Raw genomic sequence first — 14883 nt, forward strand, 5'->3', positions numbered from 1 at the left:
ATTGCAACCATTACAGAACGAACACGCCAATCAAATTGTCAACACACTACATTTTGGCATATAAGCGAACACGATTTGCGACTTTTTGTCAAAGATTTCCACAATTTTATGGATACTGCCGTTAGGGCGGTAGCTGAAGATATGTTAAAGGTTAATATGAAAGAGACATCGAGCTTTACATTCGCTTTCATTTTCAAGGACTAAGGATTCTACAAAGGTTATTGACATCAAAAGAGTGTAAGTTCAGTGAACTGCACTTTTGCAACTGCAAACGACGATGACGATTGTCATTGAGATTTTAGATCGTTAAGATGTCGAAAGGTATCATGTTTTTCTCATCAAAACGTCATACCGCCTTAGCTTTATGTAGTAGTGTTTCATTGAAATCCTTACAGTAATACATGAGGCTTCAACGAGCCTGAATATAGAGCCATTAGTAGCAGAAATGGCGTTTGGATTCGAAGTAAAATGCCAGTGCGTAGATATCTATGAAAGAAGGTTTATATAATTTCTGAAGATGAATATAACAATGACGCTACAGTGCTTTAAACTTGACCGCGGAAACGTTCCTTTTGGCCTTTCTTTCTCATGATAGTTTTTGACTTTTGTTTTTTTATGATTAGACTACCAATTGCGTATCGACTCGGATGCAGTTTGAAGAATTACCATATATGGTGACCATGTGGTCGAGATATTTATAATGTTTGTGGTCTAGGTGTTTTACGTTGTAATGCTGATCAGGGGTACTTGGCAGTGGTTGGTGGCTCTCACAGTGGTAGCGGTGTTATTAATAGCTGTCATGAACTGGCGCCAGCAACATGAAATGAGTCCTTGCCTTATAATAGCTGTAAGTGTGGTGATTACTGGGAGAATTGGGTGTTGGAGTGTGTGTAAGTCTGTGTATGCCCATCCAATTATACATCCAATTATACAGTGCAATGTGCTCTGCACGTTCGAAAGACACCATTGAAGTATATTTGAAACAGTCAGAAAGGGAGAGAAGGTAAACGTAGGTGTGAAAGATCGTAGATCGTAAGATCAGTTAGGCATACAGTCGTGTATATTGTGTGTTTTTCCCAGTGAATGTAATTTAGAGGTAAGCCCAGAAAATGGCAAAAAGGGCGACAAATATTTAAATTAACATAATGCAACTCATCCTCGTTCATGGGGATAAAATAACTTGCTGTACGCTACACGGGTTATCTCTAAGTATACACACTCATTACGGGACCCTAGATTTTGTTCTGTCACATGATAACATTATCACAGTAATTAAATCATGCATACAGCTCAGTGAAAAGAAATGAAATTTAGTAACGGGACAAGATTATACTACCAACATATTTAGTGTTGGGATAAACCTTATTCAACGTTTTCACTCTTGGAAAACATGATCCATTCTAATTGGGAGTATCCTTCCACTCTGTCCGCCATTTTTTTAAATTAATACTGTAAACCCCGTCACAGTAGTTTCCTGTCGAGTTCCATGAAAATTTGAAGGGATACTATTGTAATCCAAACAAACTGACATCATTGTAATTTCACCGATTTTCTATTTCAAGGTGGATATTTCGGTCGGTGTTAAAACTGGTCTAACAGAAAATCACCATTGCGCTGCATGTTCAGCAAGCCCATGTGCCCAAAATAGCTTTGATGGGGATAGTATTAACTCTCTTATAAAACCAGTCATGACAAATTCAACAACTGGACAATTTATAGGAGACAAAAGTGCGGGCCCCGCTGATTCATTATGTATCTTATTCATTCAGTGAAGTGGGAGAGAGTGTGTGTCAGTGAAAGACCGTAAATATGGGGTTGTATATGTGGTCCCACATATGGGGTTGTGTATGTGGTCCCACATATTTTGAATTGCATAATTGTGATCATGGTAAGACTTCCTACAATTTAAAATGTCAAACTGGAAAATCGGTTTCCCCGCCCTACAGATCATCCTGTGAGACATGACTTGAACATATATTCTCTTTAAGAGAGGCCATAAAGGTTGATTGCAAGTAGATCATGGTTTTTGCTCTTGGGGTCTTAAAAACTACACGAACGCTGGTATAGCTTGAGTAAGCGTTAAGTTATTTACTACGATGCCATACGGAATATTTACTGTATTATCATAAAACACACCTTCTGTCAGTGTGAATTATATCGTTACCACTCGATCGAGGCTATGCCTCTCAGTTATTGTGCTCGTTGACAGACAAACGATTACTTTATACAGCTTAGGTGAGTTACACTATAGTTTCATAGTCAGCAATAATCAACATTCCACGAAATGGCTATTGTAAGCGAAATTCATTGCATATGCAGGAGTCCAGAAAGCTGATGCTATAGACTTGTCTCACGTGATCAGTCAGCTCCCGAATATAAGTCGTCTCAGTGTAGATTATCGAAAACCGACCTAAACGTTGTAGTGAAGATCATATGCGACTACAACATGAGCCCTAAGGATTAAGATTCGCCAAGCATGCCTGTAGCTTGCATTCCTGCACACACAAGTCTGAAGGGTAATATCCAATTCCTTGATTCGATTTCTAAATACAACTCCCACATGAAAAAACACCCGTAACTGCAAATGATCACCAAGTATTCATGTAAGAACCAATCACTGCTTTCCAAATGACAATTTGAAATACTTTAAGAGGAATTTAGTCCGTAATAATAATAATCTCATATTGTCGTATCATTTCTGCTCTTACTACAATAAGTAATAATTGAGTTAATAAATTCCAACAAGTGATTACTAAGGAGTAATTTGAGATAATTACATGCCAATTAAATGTCAATTAGTAACTTAAGAATCAAAAAATGGAAACACCGCCAGCGTTAGTCAATTCCTTCATAATTCTTAGCGATCCCAAATATTTTTGGAACGAATTTAAAAGAAAATTGAAAGTTTGATTTTCTTACTTGCATCTTCATTCGACAGGTTAAGTTTAAGCATTTCTTCAAAAAACAAATATGTATATTCCAACAAAAGAATACTTCCAAGGCTGCGTCACAGACAAGGATTGCCTCACGTTGCAAGCTTTTGAGTAATTTAGTGCGAGCAATAAAATTACTTCACAATGCGAGATGAAAACTTATTTTCTCGTTTGTGTAAATTGACATTTTGAGAATATGCATGTCACCATGGGATCTGCGAGGGTTCGCTAATTGTTAGGAATAGTGATGGTGTGAATATCCTGCTACCGAACCAACATATAATTCAACTAGTTATGTGCTGTTGTTGATTTCCATTTCAATTTGATGTAAGCGATAAAAAGTCCCTAGCTAGAAAAAAGGCATCTTTCGTACTCTGATAAAATCAACTCACGTATCCAATGGGATCCCAAGTGTATGATTCATTAAATTACGATTGATATCAAGTTACACGATCGAACATGGCTGACAGATTTAGAACATGCGCACAGCGACTCACCGATTATTCTAATTTTGTTGTCCCTGATTGGCATGCATAGGATGGATCTCGTGCGAAACCCCGAGGCTTGGTCGAGATCTGGGTCAAACCTTGGGTCGTTCTCAGCATCGTGGATATTGAGCGTATCGCCCGTTTCGGCGACGTGTTGCATGACTCCATTGATGAACTTGACCTCCCCGGTGCTGTATGTCGTACTTGAATGCCCATTCACGGAAGTTGTCATTTCGAACATTTTAGAAAATGTTACTTCCTTTACAAAAGAGGGTAACAGGCTGGTCAGGAGATGCGCATGATAGTAAAAGCTCTACAATTTGTATTTATATATTTACAACGTGAAGGTCAACAACATATAAAGCCATGTACTGTACATAATACATGTCATTGCATGTAAGTAATATATATATATATATATATATATATATATATATATATATATATATATATATAAAAGAGCGATAATTCCTATTCAAAGTCATCATGAACAGATGTTTTTAATGATATTTATCGAGGGCAACTTCTCTTGACGGTCCTATATGTTAAAATGTCAAATGTTGCCACCTACAGCGCAATAGCAGACGTTGAAAACGCATAGCTTAGGTACAGTTTTTTTTAAAATGGGCGAAATATCATGATTTTGCTCCCCTGAACGACCATATACGTTACTTTCTTACAAAGGGACTACAATATGCCGTGTTGAACCGTTAAACGATAGAATTAATGTGTTATACAGGAGATAATACTTTCCATGTTGTTATACGGAAATAGCCAGAAAATTTTCGGCAGCCATAGTTTAGATTTTCCAGCCATAATAAAGTCACCCGCCAAAACTTGTATATACCGTGTCTCACTTCTGAATCAATTTGACTGAACGGACCGTGATCCGTTTAATTCGTTTCCATGTCCGTGTGAAAGCAGGGAAATCGTGTAATTGGACGATGGGCTACAAAAAATCTCACCATTTCTGTCGGGTCCTTCAAGAGGATAACAGAGCATCTTTCACACTTGAGTAAGCTCTGTGCTCTTTGCATAACTTTCTGGACCACGTTCTCCAACGACGTTTGTTCCTCGAAAACGTCGTGAACGACTTCCAGCAGTGCCTAAGGGTAAAGACGGAATAGAATAAAAGCAATTTAATTATATCGTTCTTTTAATGGGACATGTCTGTTGAGATGTGAAATGTGAACTCTTGCCAGACATGAATCGACTCAGGCTGTTCCGATTTATATAAAACATTTACAGCAGCATATCGATCGGCTTTAAAGAAACAAAATGCCAAATGTAACTAGTTTAGTCCCGTTTCTAATCACAGCTTGCTTCCTCCTGTTTTATCGCAAGAAAATTTTGGCGTATCAGTAGTGTCCCTAATTTATTTTGCCTTCACTGTTTTTCTTTATATCCGAGCCGAGTTCGAAATGATTATGCTATTTTCAGTATCATTTGTCAAGTTTATGTAAAGAATCTACAGAGCTTTTTAAACGTCGTGATGAAACAGTTCTTGATTTTACTGGAATGTGATAGGTTCTTTTAAAAATACTCCATTGCACAGTTGTTTCGTTGTCTTTTGCTAAAAGGAACGTCGATCTCTTTGATTTTTTTTCTCTATTTTGTTTCGTCTATGCTTTTGGTAAGTTATAAATTCATTGACCATAGCTCACACTTGATTTATTCTGTACTAACTCTGAAAGACGTGCCGAACTCCTGCATTGAACCGAATGAACTTGAACCTTAAAATGGTTAAACGCTGAACAAGAGCATAGATATCCCCGGTGCTATCTTGCAATGGTTAACTATGACTATCGTAACAAGACGGACAGTTTAATGGCATCGTAAGTAATCTAAAATATTGAAAAAAATTACTGAGTAAGAAATGAACATTGTGAAAAAAAATAAGACCTATGTAGTTGTCGCCCAGAAAGGAATATTGGCAATAAAACATTGATTACAAAATCCAAATGAATAGTTCTATGCAGACGTGGAATCCGTATAAGAATTGTGCTTGGTAATCTCGTTACTCATCCTTGTCGAATGAACATAATGCTCAGCTTCGCCCAAGGCAGATACAGATAGAAATACTCGTAGAGTAAGACCATTACCCTGTTCCTGTCGTATTCCCTCATGTAATTACGAAATACTTGAGCATTTGTGATGCCTATTCCACAAAATGTTAGATAAGTCTCCAGTAGCTGCAAGACAGAAAAAAAAAACAACAGAAAGTTTATATTTTATCACAGAAGCCTTAATGTTATAGGTTTCAAAAATTTGGTCTTTTGTTATTGTTAGTTCCATGCTCAGTAATGCGCCATGTGCAAATGTATAATACAGAAAAACATTTCGTAAAGCCTGCCTTAGGGCGAAGTGCAGTAATTCTCCATTAGAGATGTACTGATGTATAATCCGTTTTTATGAATTTCAGATTAGATTTACCTGAAAGAAATAGAACTCGTAAAATTCACTTTGAAAAGAGTCGCTACGAAATGTCATCGAATCGAATGTCATCAACAATTGACTGGCTTTAATCTTTCCATCCACAGTTCTGTAGTCAAACCATTAGGTCCTCTGGTAGGCACAATCGATTAATACATTTACACCTAGTTTGTCTGCTATAATCGCCAATGGGCCATTTTTATATGTTATAGCTTTAATACACCTGGATGATGTAATTTTCTATGCTACTTGTTCGCTTTCACAAAATTCGCGGGGGTTCTCTAGAGGCAGCTGTATTGAAATTGTTAACAGCTGAGCATATTTAATCATTTTATGACGTGAAAAAAACCACCAGACAAATATAAGGTTTAAGGGGGCGATTAATCACAGATGATGTTACGGGAAGCCATTAGAGTTCGATTACCACCACAGTACCCGTTTGATCACGTGAGCACGGCTGTTTTACTGACATTGGGAAGATCTGCCCAGCTTTTTATTTCCTTAGAGTTCATGGCGAAAAAAACAGCTGACATGTATCAGGCTGTTTGACGTCTTACCATCTAAATGCTTACTTTTCTTCACAAATAGCGAAAGGATGTTTTTGCAGCTGGAAAATCGTGCGTAATTGCTTTGAAAAGCGACACACTGCGTCACGTCTTTGAAAGAAGAAATTTGATGGTTTTCTGTTCGTGCGTGACAGATATCCACGTCCTTTTTACAAAGTCGGACTGCTCGTTCTCGCGATCAGTCTCACAGTGTATTCAAATTCATGGTAAATAAAGGAGTATTCAAAAAGTGCGTTTTCCCAAACGTCAAGTCTCGCCATCTCTCACGCGAGACTTAATCACTCAATTAGAATGGAGAGTTGTATGGATCTTCCTTACTGATTTGGATAATCTTATTTCAAATACATGTAATTTCAACACAGGATGACTATAAGGATGACTATAACGTCAAATAATTTGAAAGTCTTGTTTTCGTAGTAGTAACTTTAGCAAAATACTGCTTCTTCCCTATCAAGTCAATGTCGAAGAAGAAGTGAATCAAAACACGGCTTGAATTTTTCTCGGCTGATCTTCAATGACCTTCCAACCACAGAGACTTGGTCACTTGGGGCGCCCTGTATATTAGCCTAATTAGAGCATGGTACTTTTCGTTACAAACTTTGATGAACCTTTACCAGACTTGTTAGGTTTTCTTGCAAATACATCGTTATGTTGTGTAAGGCGAGTAGGATAACAGTTGACTGGAGGTCAAAGCCACCAAGGAGGAGCAACATTAAAAGTATTTAGAACGACACACTTTATATTACAATTCATACTAGTTTTGAAATCCATCCTGGTTTAGCATATATCTACCATACTCTTTAGGCTACCGACAATGAATCGGATCCCCTAGCTGGATTCAAATTCAGAAATGTCAGTTTCAGTGAAATAAAATAAAAACTAAGAGATGATCTTTGAACTTAAAGAAGCTTTAATTTGTAGCCATACACTTTGTCGTTCAACAGCAATTTATTGATTGAAAAATAAATCGGCAACTGGTCCATATCATTCGATGACTCCGAATTCAACAAATAGTTCACAAATAGGAAAATTGTAATATATATAAAATTTGATACAAATTTGTTATTACGAGTAATAAGTGTTATTTCTTTCATTTCTGGGGAGGAAAGTGCTATGAAAGGGAAATCGCGTGATTTTTCATAAAAAGGTCACAGTCGTGGTGGTGTGCAAAGACAACACTGAACACGATTGGAACTAATTTGGGATAATTTGGATCTTCATATTTTTCAAATTTCTGAAAAATGTTTGGTGCCGTATAGCTGAATGTTGCAATATTACAAATCACTTATAAAAAATGTGTAACGTAAAAAGAAAAGCAAATGAGGTTACATTTGTAGATGAAATTGACATAATTCACCATCCAATCATCCCAAATTAGTTCCAATCGTGTTACTGTCTCATTCGACACTTGAAGGTCAAGACTCCAATAATTGTGTGACGGCAAATCACCGTATATCTGTAAAAGGATCTAGACACATTTAAATTATCTTGATGATCTTTTTAACGACGACGAGCGAAATTCTATTTCGCTAAAGGTCTGACTCTACATCTTACCTTTTCGTCGTCTCGGTTGAAAGCTGTTCCATCCGGGTGCTTGTTAACAACTTCCACGACACCGATGACGTCATCTTCGCTGTTTCTGATTGGCATGCAAAGTAGAGACTTCACTTGGTAGACACCGCATGGATGAAACTCTTCCTCGTACAAGGGGTCCTTAGTGACAAAAATCAATACTGTGTCAATCTTTCTGATCTTAACGTTTCCTTCACTTGACGTCTATGATAATTGGGTGTTGAAATTATCATGCATATGAAATTACACTGGGCATTCCTAGTTCTTGTAAATTGCAGCTTTCCCGCAAAGTTTTTCAAAGCCACAGAACTTTGAGGGTAATTTCATCCCAACTCGCTTTCACATTTGATTTCCTCTTAATAATAACCTTGGTGTGTAATTCGATCAGTACCGCATTGAATTCAATAATAGCGGCGCTTCTCATTGACTGAGATACCTTGGTAACGACCTCCATGGGTGGCATATTCTTTGCGGTCAAATCAAACGAGTTGCGATATCTATGTGAGTGTCAATCACCACAGCCTGAAAAGCAATGTTAAGTCCTAGCTACCCATCCTTTTATTTATTGTATTGAACTCACTCGAATGCTCTGGAAGGAAATGCCAAGTTATTACCATCAATTGTGGTAGACTCCTACACGATAATTTGTGTGGATCGGTCTCAAGTAAGAGAAAACTGGCTTCATATTTAGTCACAGCTACGTTCCGTCGAAACCGTGCAAACTACTCTATCATACCACAGAGAAACATAGACAGTCTATGTTTCTCTGTGACCATACAAAAACTGCCTATTAATTGCTTTTTAAATAAGACGTTTCGTTTATTGGGGCATGGTTTCTAATCTCAAGGATTGACCTGGCTTGATTCCCATGGTGTCACTCTCAGGGAAAAAAATGTACCCATGCGTGTTTCCAAAATCCATGGAAAAGGGTTTTTGTTCGTCATCTGAATACATGACAACACGAAAAAGGATGTACCTTTGTGACAAAAGCTGATTGGTGAATACAATACATCTTTGAACTCAGGTAAATAATTTCTTAGGTGTACAGCGATATCAGCTCTAAATTGAAAAATACGATTTTTAATAAGGACGTCATCATGTGGCATCCATTTCCCAAGGAGTATCATCATGTTGCTCGTGACTATAATGAAGTTAAGCTGGTACCGACAACAACAGTAGACAATATACATTGATGTGTCCAGACAATCTCACTGCTCTATACAACATTGACATTGGTTGTAATTGTATTAGCAATTATCTCACCCAGTCCTAGGTTTCATAAAATAGGGACGCATTCTTCTCGCATATTTATCATAATAACGGTCTCTTGCTTGTTGAAAAGTCCCAGATAAGGGTTGTTTTGAAATGTTGCGAACCAAACATGGGTACCCAGGCCAACACCAGGCCTGGCATTTTACTGGAAGTGGGGTGAAAGGTATAGTTTCATGTTGCGTGATATCACTACATAGGAAACGACCTGGCATGATAACGCTAGTGATAGGAGAAAGGAGAAAAGGAGGCACTGTCACGTGACAATGCGTACAGTAAACGGGCGGCAGTGTCTTCTACGTGCGCACAGATGCGACGATGGAGAGGAGAATATTCAAAAAAAGGCTTTATGCGAAAAGTTATTCTGATAAGATTACATCCGAATCGAACGCGAATGACATCTGGTGGGCTTTCAATATATCACGTTGTAATTAAAGGGTCGCTAAGAGGGGTTATACCGTACGTGATTCCGCGAGAATCGCGGATCCTGGCAAGGAAATCAATTCACATACAAATGCATGTCTGTTCAATACGTGTTCTTCCAATTTTATCAATTTCATCGAGTAATTATTCTCTTCTGGAAGGTAAACGCTTCGGCAATTAAGGTCACCCTTTATCAAGATGAAATCAACACTCTATTTTACATAATAACGAACACTGCATTCTCAGGCTTCTCATTCCATTTGATAATTTTTGACGCAGTGGTCTGCTAGATTTCCATACCGGATGCAAATTAAATCATTGTCGGCGTATCAATCTGCCAATGATGTCGCCATGAAAAATGAGAGATTGCCGCTTATTTCACAGAAGAGGAAAGGACATCCACTAACTGCCTCCAGTATTGCAGGATGTTCGCTAATAACTGATTCAAGTAGATTGTGTATTTTACTTATCATTGAGAGCACGTAGCAATTTATGTAAAAACGTGAATGCACAGAAATTAATGACGTAGGCTACATCGTGTGCTATTACTTTTTAAGTAACGTTGACGTTACCGATATTAAGCGCACCGACTGCTTGAGTCGAGGAGCTCAATTGCGGGAAAATAGTAAAGTTCAACTGTTGAAATGTCATTGAATAATGTAGCACTGCAGAGAACAGAGAGCAATGAAACCCTGTTTCAAACAAAATGTACTTTTTTCTAATCGAAGAAATTGAAAAACGATAGTTTCGAGACTTTCTAAAGAAGCAAAGAGTCTGTGGTATGTAAATTCTTCATGATGTGCTAATTGACGATTTTAGTATTTTTCTCCCTTCGTTTCGACGGATGTCCATGTCAGTTACTTCTCAAGCCTTTGGATGTTCAAACGTCTCCCACTTTTCGGCGCCGTTCTGTAGGGCTATGTGTTTTTTTTCTCTCGGCAAATATGAATTACGCGCAGTTTCGGTGACGGATCAACTTACGTAAGTCTGATTCCATATACGGACACATCCAAATCATTGAAACCGTGAGACCAATCAATCAGACTTCACGTTGGCCATGCAAGCACTGGGATCAAAGTAGCTGAAACAAGCCGCTTGAATAAACAGCTCATCCACAACCCCTTATTAATGTCCAAACCATGTTGTTATGAACAACCCTAGCATGCTAGAGGGCCCGCTCTCATATCTCATAAGTTGTATAAACCCTAGTTGTCGACCAAATAAAACAAAACACTCAACCTCTTCGTTACTTATTTATTTTTCTCTTTAATAAATCTCAATCGATGATCTCCCGCGGTGCACCACGGAGGCGGTCAGACTGTTTTGACTCGCACTTTCGAGATTGTGTAGCGGGCATAGATATATGTGATACTGATCTTCCCGTACATCCTCGCTATCGTCATCTCTTCAAATATTTATTCGTTTGTACACTCGAGCGGAAGGGTATTACGATTGCGGTAGTTTATGGAGATCTCCATCCGCACATCCTAACACAGTCTCATGAAAACGAGCAATTATAGAATGATTAAACCCTTAAGCAATAGATAGGGTCACCAGGTCATCCGAGGATTTACCATGTTCTTGCTAGCAGAGACGCTGGCAACCAAGGAAACGCTACTTTTCACTGCCTTGAGCAATGACAGACACTGTTCCGTGTGTGATGTTCTACATGCCTTAAGTCAGTGTCCCTAATTGGATACCCTCTGTGTGCGCCGTCCGCTTTAGCTTCCTACCAACGTCACAGACAGCCTCACATTGTTAACAAACCAGTATGTACAGAAACAAATATCACAGAAAATCGTTATGTGAAATATATTCGACAGATGATTTCAGAAATAATGCAACACATATTTGGGGTTTCCATGGCTTTCCATGAGTAATTTAAGTTCACGACATCTCTTGTATCACAGGGTCAACCTATTCTATGCAATCTTGTGCGGGTATACCTTTTCCGGTTTGATTGAATGAATTTGACGACTCTGCCGGTTCATGAACGATGAGGCCAACGCTATCTTTGTGATGAAATCGAGGCTTGTGTTTCTGTAAATCGTCCGCTGTATACGGACATATTGTCACGCTTGATCCATACGGCGATGTGTTGTTAAAAATTACAGAATCACGGGAGTAGAAAATTGTTTGGCCACACGGAAAATATATATGGCTTTATGCATACCGTATTACAAACATGCAGTGTTTTTGAGATTTATGCCACTCTGTTCAACTGCAACATCGGAGATCTTGCATTAAAGCGATTTCCGGATAGTTGTTGGCGATGTACGGCATTAAGACAGCTCATATACCACAGTCATTTAGGCATGCCTCAGCCTATGCGTCGTGACTTTGCTCTTAATAATTTGCAATGCCACAAAATCAAATTGGGCTATTTCAGTATGCGAAATTCAACAAAACAGGTCCGTACATTTTATCATAACTTTGCAAGCTTTTTTGGTGATTTAACATGTCAAAGAATAACACTGCTAATAATTCATAATTTGGCATGTCTCGCTGATGCAAACAGAAAATTTGCTTTGAAGGACGATAAAAAGCAATAGCATGCAACCGAAGCTTAGACTGAGATACGTCACACTGCCACTGATTATGATAACACAGTTGTATCGTCCAAGGACACCATAGCAGATAAAAGGTGAGTGATTTGTGAATTGAATTCACCTTCTGTGCACGACAAGGTGCCTTTTCAAAGTCTCAAACAGAGACTTGTACTTGGCTGAATACAAATTCTTTATGTGACCTTTGTTAATTTAATGCGTGGCACTTGAATTACCGGTTATAATTTAGTCTCATAATGCAAAAACTTGATCAATTTCGAATTTGTCACACTAATTATGTCTTACTGAGTTAATTATACAGTTTAATTACTACTCAAGTATGAAGTATCTTCTGTCATACAATCAAGGTTGTAGGAAGGACAAGGTAGAATAATACTCTAATTATGAATGTGCATCATTGTCCGCAAATGAATTCTGGTCTCATGACTCATTATACATATCATGGAATGGCGCTTGTAGCTATTTTATGCGTGAATATAACCAACTGTAAGCCTAGCCTGCTCGATATAACCCCTACGAAGGTCAAAGGTAGGAGGGCAAGAACGAACTTGGCTTCAAAATGTTAAAGCGCCTGACGATAAAAGTTTGCAAGGGAGGGGGGCACTGCTATAGGAAGAGTAAATACACATGTCCCACGGTTTTGACTGCTCCCCTCATTTTCGCCGTATGTTGATTTTTGACCACGGAAATGTTTGACACGATTTTGACCATCATTTTGTCAAAAATTTCAAGTCTTGACGCAAGTAATTAGGCAAAAATGCAGACTTTGGACCCTAAATTTAACAGCATCTTTTACAGTCTGTGGTTGAGGTTAGAACTGTCTAGGATACACCTGTACCCTATTAATGGGTGACTACCCGCCCCCTCCCGATCTGCAAATACAAGCATAATGGTTACTCAACATTATGAATTGCTTCAATGTAAATTATCCAAATATATTTCAAAATATCTTACCTTGTCTGTGTTCGGTATATTGACCTGTTTGCCTGACTCAGCAACGCGGCCGACGATTCCGTAGCCCATAGGTACCTGCACGGCGGCGTTGTCTTCCCGATCGCTCTCTTTGCCGCCTCTGGAAAACGATATCGGCGAATCAGAATTAGAGCCGGGAGTGTGTGACACCAACACCTCCTTTCCTTTTGGTCCCTCTATAAGAAACAAACAGCTCTGTTCGGCATCAACCAGCAAGCTTACGTTCGTCAGGATTCTTGAGATCAGCCGCTTGAGATGCAAATCATGGGAGATGTCCTTGACAAGTTCAAGAAAAAATTCCCGCTCGTTCTTCGATTTCAGTTCCAGTTTGCGTTCCCTGTCTAGGGTTGTGTGTTGTGGTATCCTCACTCTCGACTCAAGGAGAATACTGAGAGAGTGTATGGGTCCCGGGGGTAAAGAGGAAGCCCTACGTAGCGGGTATCGTTTGGATAAGCCCCTCTCTAACGAGTCGGACTGCATTGTCGGCTCGCTGGCATGTAAATAACTGCGTGCTTTTGACCTCGCGAAATCTTGTCGCAGAAACTGCTTGGACTGAGATCGTTTCCGCGGTGTTGTAGGCGTACCGTCGTTTGACGACGTCGCATCGCCGTTGTTTTTGCTGTCTTTCCTCTTCCTATCACGATCATCAGACCTGGAGTATGCGGTAGCCGACCGCTGAATGGAGACCTTATTCCGTCTCCGCTGAGAATACTTCTCCATTATTTGTGGGTTTGCATCGAGTAAATTTTCCAGGATCTCATGTCTGCTTTCCAGAACACCGCTCATCTTCTCCGGGTTCTTTAGAATCCACTTCCCAACAACACTGGGATTGTCGTCCATCCATCGCTCTACAAAAGACGGGTGACTCTCCAGCCATTTTTTGATCTGTTCACTCGGCGTAGAAGCCATTGCGGTTGGATGTGTTATCAACAATGGTACAGCTGAGAACAAACTTGAATGGTCAGAAATAGTAAAATCACATTTCCGTTAATACGAACACTGCTACCTTCATAAAATTTCAAACGGTGATTCATACATCCAAAATTTCCGGTGTCGACTGAAAACTGACGTAGATGTGTTTGTACGACATTGTACGCACTGTTGACCAAAGTCTCTCGTATTTCATATCGTTTTGACAACACAAAGCCCCGGGAGTCAGTATCTATGCTTCCGTAGGTTGTACACAGTCCACTGCACAGACAGCGTTTCGTTCCTCTGGACACGTAGCAGCCGATACATGCGATATGAACGCAGTCAGTGACGTAGCACACTATTCACGTGTCTGTCAAACTCGCTGGTGGCGTCGCGCAAAATTCGTTGCATGTGTGAATATCATCATCTGATACCTGTTTGGTTTTGATAATAAAGAAAGTCCGCAGAATCACTCCCGGAATATTATTCTCACAGACCTGTCTTCATCTTCTTTTCCGGTCTCCGTTGGTTTTCGCAAGTTGTTTCTGGCATCTTGCAAATTGTACAGATATCCAGATAGGGAATTGCAAACGCCTTCTACACGGAATGAAGTCACTGTTATCCAACAAGCACGATCGCTTACCCGATGAGAGCTGCTGATATAGCAGTGGTCTTTCTGTGAAGTAGGTTCTGTCCTCTTTTATAACGATGTAATCCCTGCAAATGAAAGCGAACAGAAACCATTGAT

The 14883-nt window shown here is 39.2% G+C and overlaps 1 protein-coding gene across 5 annotated transcripts in view; it reads right to left on the reverse strand.

Moving 5' to 3' along the window:
- The window catches only part of LOC139116724 (dual 3',5'-cyclic-AMP and -GMP phosphodiesterase 11A-like), a 116071-nt gene that overhangs the window by 10438 nt on the left and 90750 nt on the right, over window positions 1–14883 (reverse strand). For all 5 annotated transcript variants that reach the window (XM_070679333.1, XM_070679331.1, XM_070679335.1 and 2 more), the window contains 5 exons: window positions 13206–14852; window positions 7975–8133; window positions 5524–5613; window positions 4387–4527; window positions 3431–3680 (listed from right to left, as the gene is read on the reverse strand). In XM_070679333.1, coding sequence (XP_070535434.1) covers window positions 3431–3680; window positions 4387–4527; window positions 5524–5613; window positions 7975–8133; window positions 13206–14132 — 1567 coding nt within the window. In that variant the 5' untranslated portion in view covers window positions 14133–14852. The remainder of the gene's footprint in view (window positions 1–3430; window positions 3681–4386; window positions 4528–5523; window positions 5614–7974; window positions 8134–13205; window positions 14853–14883) is intronic.

The sequence above is a fragment of the Ptychodera flava genome, chromosome 18 (genome assembly GCF_041260155.1).
Source record: "Ptychodera flava strain L36383 chromosome 18, AS_Pfla_20210202, whole genome shotgun sequence".
In the NCBI taxonomy this organism is placed as follows: domain Eukaryota; kingdom Metazoa; phylum Hemichordata; class Enteropneusta; family Ptychoderidae; genus Ptychodera; species Ptychodera flava.